This window comes from Salvelinus alpinus, chromosome 11, assembly GCF_045679555.1.
Source record: "Salvelinus alpinus chromosome 11, SLU_Salpinus.1, whole genome shotgun sequence".
Classification (NCBI taxonomy): Eukaryota; Metazoa; Chordata; class Actinopteri; order Salmoniformes; family Salmonidae; genus Salvelinus; species Salvelinus alpinus.
Window position 1 is genome coordinate 31845624 of NC_092096.1, and position 2254 is coordinate 31847877.

The 2254-nt window shown below is 47.3% G+C and overlaps 1 protein-coding gene across 1 annotated transcript in view; it reads right to left on the bottom strand.

Moving 5' to 3' along the window:
* LOC139533994 (transmembrane and coiled-coil domain protein 3-like) overlaps positions 1–2254 on the bottom strand; it is a 45154-nt gene extending 42900 nt beyond the window's left edge. Inside the window, exon 1 of the mRNA XM_071332569.1 lies at positions 2091–2254. Coding sequence (XP_071188670.1) covers positions 2091–2135 — 45 coding nt within the window. The 5' untranslated portion in view covers positions 2136–2254. The remainder of the gene's footprint in view (positions 1–2090) is intronic.

Below are 2254 nucleotides of genomic sequence, written 5' to 3' on the forward strand. Positions count from 1 at the left end.
TGTGTGTGTGTGTGTGTGTGTGTGTGTGTGTGTGTGTGTGTGTGTGTGTGTGTGTGTGTGTGTGTGTGTGTGTGTGTGTGTGTGTGTGTGTGTGTGTGTGTGTGTGTGTGTGTGTGTGCGTGCGTGCGTGCGTGCGTGCGTGCGTGCGTGTGTGACAGACAGTGCATGTGTGAGTGGCATGCTGGCAGGCCACCTGATGGCCAAATTAAATTGCGTTGAAATTGGAATCAAAGTACGTTTGCTGGAAAAAAAATATCTTGTTCCCATGGTAACTCATCATCACGGACAGGTCGGAGAGTGTTTTCATCAACAGAACATTAGGAGGTGATGACTGACGTGTATGACGGGGATGGGCTGAGGTAATTATCACTAATGTACTGGTTTTGGAGTCTTGTGGTTGTTTTCTAATGAGGAGCACAACCAGAGAGGCTGACTAGTATTCTCCCCAGATGAACCTCACACAGCATCGGTCCAGAAGTGAGATTCAGCTGCTGGTGGGGGGGGGTTACAGCAGACTGGCTGGGTTGTGTAATGCAGTACCCCCCCTACCCCCGGTGTGTGTGTGTGTGTGTGTGTGAGCCCTGGGTGGAGCGAGCACTAAATGTTTACCCAGCACCTTCATTCACACAATCTCACAGAGTCACACACACACACACACACCACTAACGAGCTAAAACAATAAGACCATGTTGACACTACATCAGAGTCGTGTCCCCGAGTTACCCACCACCTACTATGTGATAAACAACATGAAAGAGTTCAGCAAAACTGACCAAGGCCTCCAAGCTCCTTGTATCTAAGGCAACGAGTTACTAAGGTGTTACCATGGCATCTAATATTTATTAAGGTAACAGTTTAAGGACTTCTATTATTAGAGTTTCTGTACAAACACACACACACACACACACACACACATGCACACGCACACGCACACACACAGTAACCTAATGCATCCCTAACATAAAGGTAATGGTATATCTCCATGGTACAGAGAGACAGCATCAAGCCAGGGTCAGATTTACCAGAGAACTAATGACAAACCTTAAGCCTACCTCTCCACCATACATCTCTTCTTTCTCTCCCTCTCTGTCTCTTTTTTCACATTAGTGGTCTGTGGCAAGACTGACTGGAAGAGAGTCATTATCCACGGACACACGACTCAGCACAATCACAACAATTACCACTACCAGGAGGCACTGCTCAGCACTCACACACTGGAGCCAGGAATATGATGTCATTCTAACACAGAGACATATAGTCAACGTCATTGTAATGGAACGTCCATGGTGATGGAGAGATAAGATAAGAATAAGAGAGACACAAACACAGGCTCGCGCCAGCTACAGTAGAGCACAGAGTCCCATCAGGTATAAATAACTATATGTACTGAATTCCACTGAGAAGGAGAGAGAGAAAGAGAGAGGTATTAAAGGTAAGGAAGGGGTGATTAAAGAGAGAGCGAGAGAGTTAGAGAGAGAGAGTGAGAGAGAGAGAGAGAGAGAGAGAGAGACAGAGAGAGACAGAGCGAGGGAGAGAAATAAAAAAAAAACAGGCAGGGCAGAGAGATATTAATGACGGGGTCTGGATAACTAAAAGCAGATCAATGATCTATGACTGACTGGTTTTAAAGACATCCCTCTGGCATTAGGCAAGCAGCATAGTACAACTATACGTGCGCACACACACACACACACACACACACACACACACACACACACACACACACACACACACACACACACACACACACACACACACACACACACACACACACAGGGGCAGGACACAACACGTCTGACACAACCACTCCCTGCTTTACTCTTTTTCTGTAACACTACTGTCCGTTTACCTGGTGTTTACATTCACCCAAATGCCCCCCCCCCACCCCCCCCCCCCCACACACACACACACACACACACACAGCTCCTCATGTTGTGCTTGTCAAAGTCTGCCTATGAACTGTTGTCACACAGCTGACAGCATGCGACTACAGTTCTGACTACGTTTAGACTGGAAATAGCATGGAGACTGTAGTACCTTGAGACATACAGTCTCAGTCACACACACACACACACGCACACACACCCTACCTCTGTGACGTGGATGAGTGGGATGGTCGTGAAGTGCTTCTTCATCTCTCCTCTTCCTCAGGGTTAAGGGCCAGAGTGTGTGAAGTCAAAGTTCATTCCTACGAGCTTCAGAAGACGCTCAGTGATCATCAAAGAGCTGGCAGCCTTTTAGAGGAACAGCCACT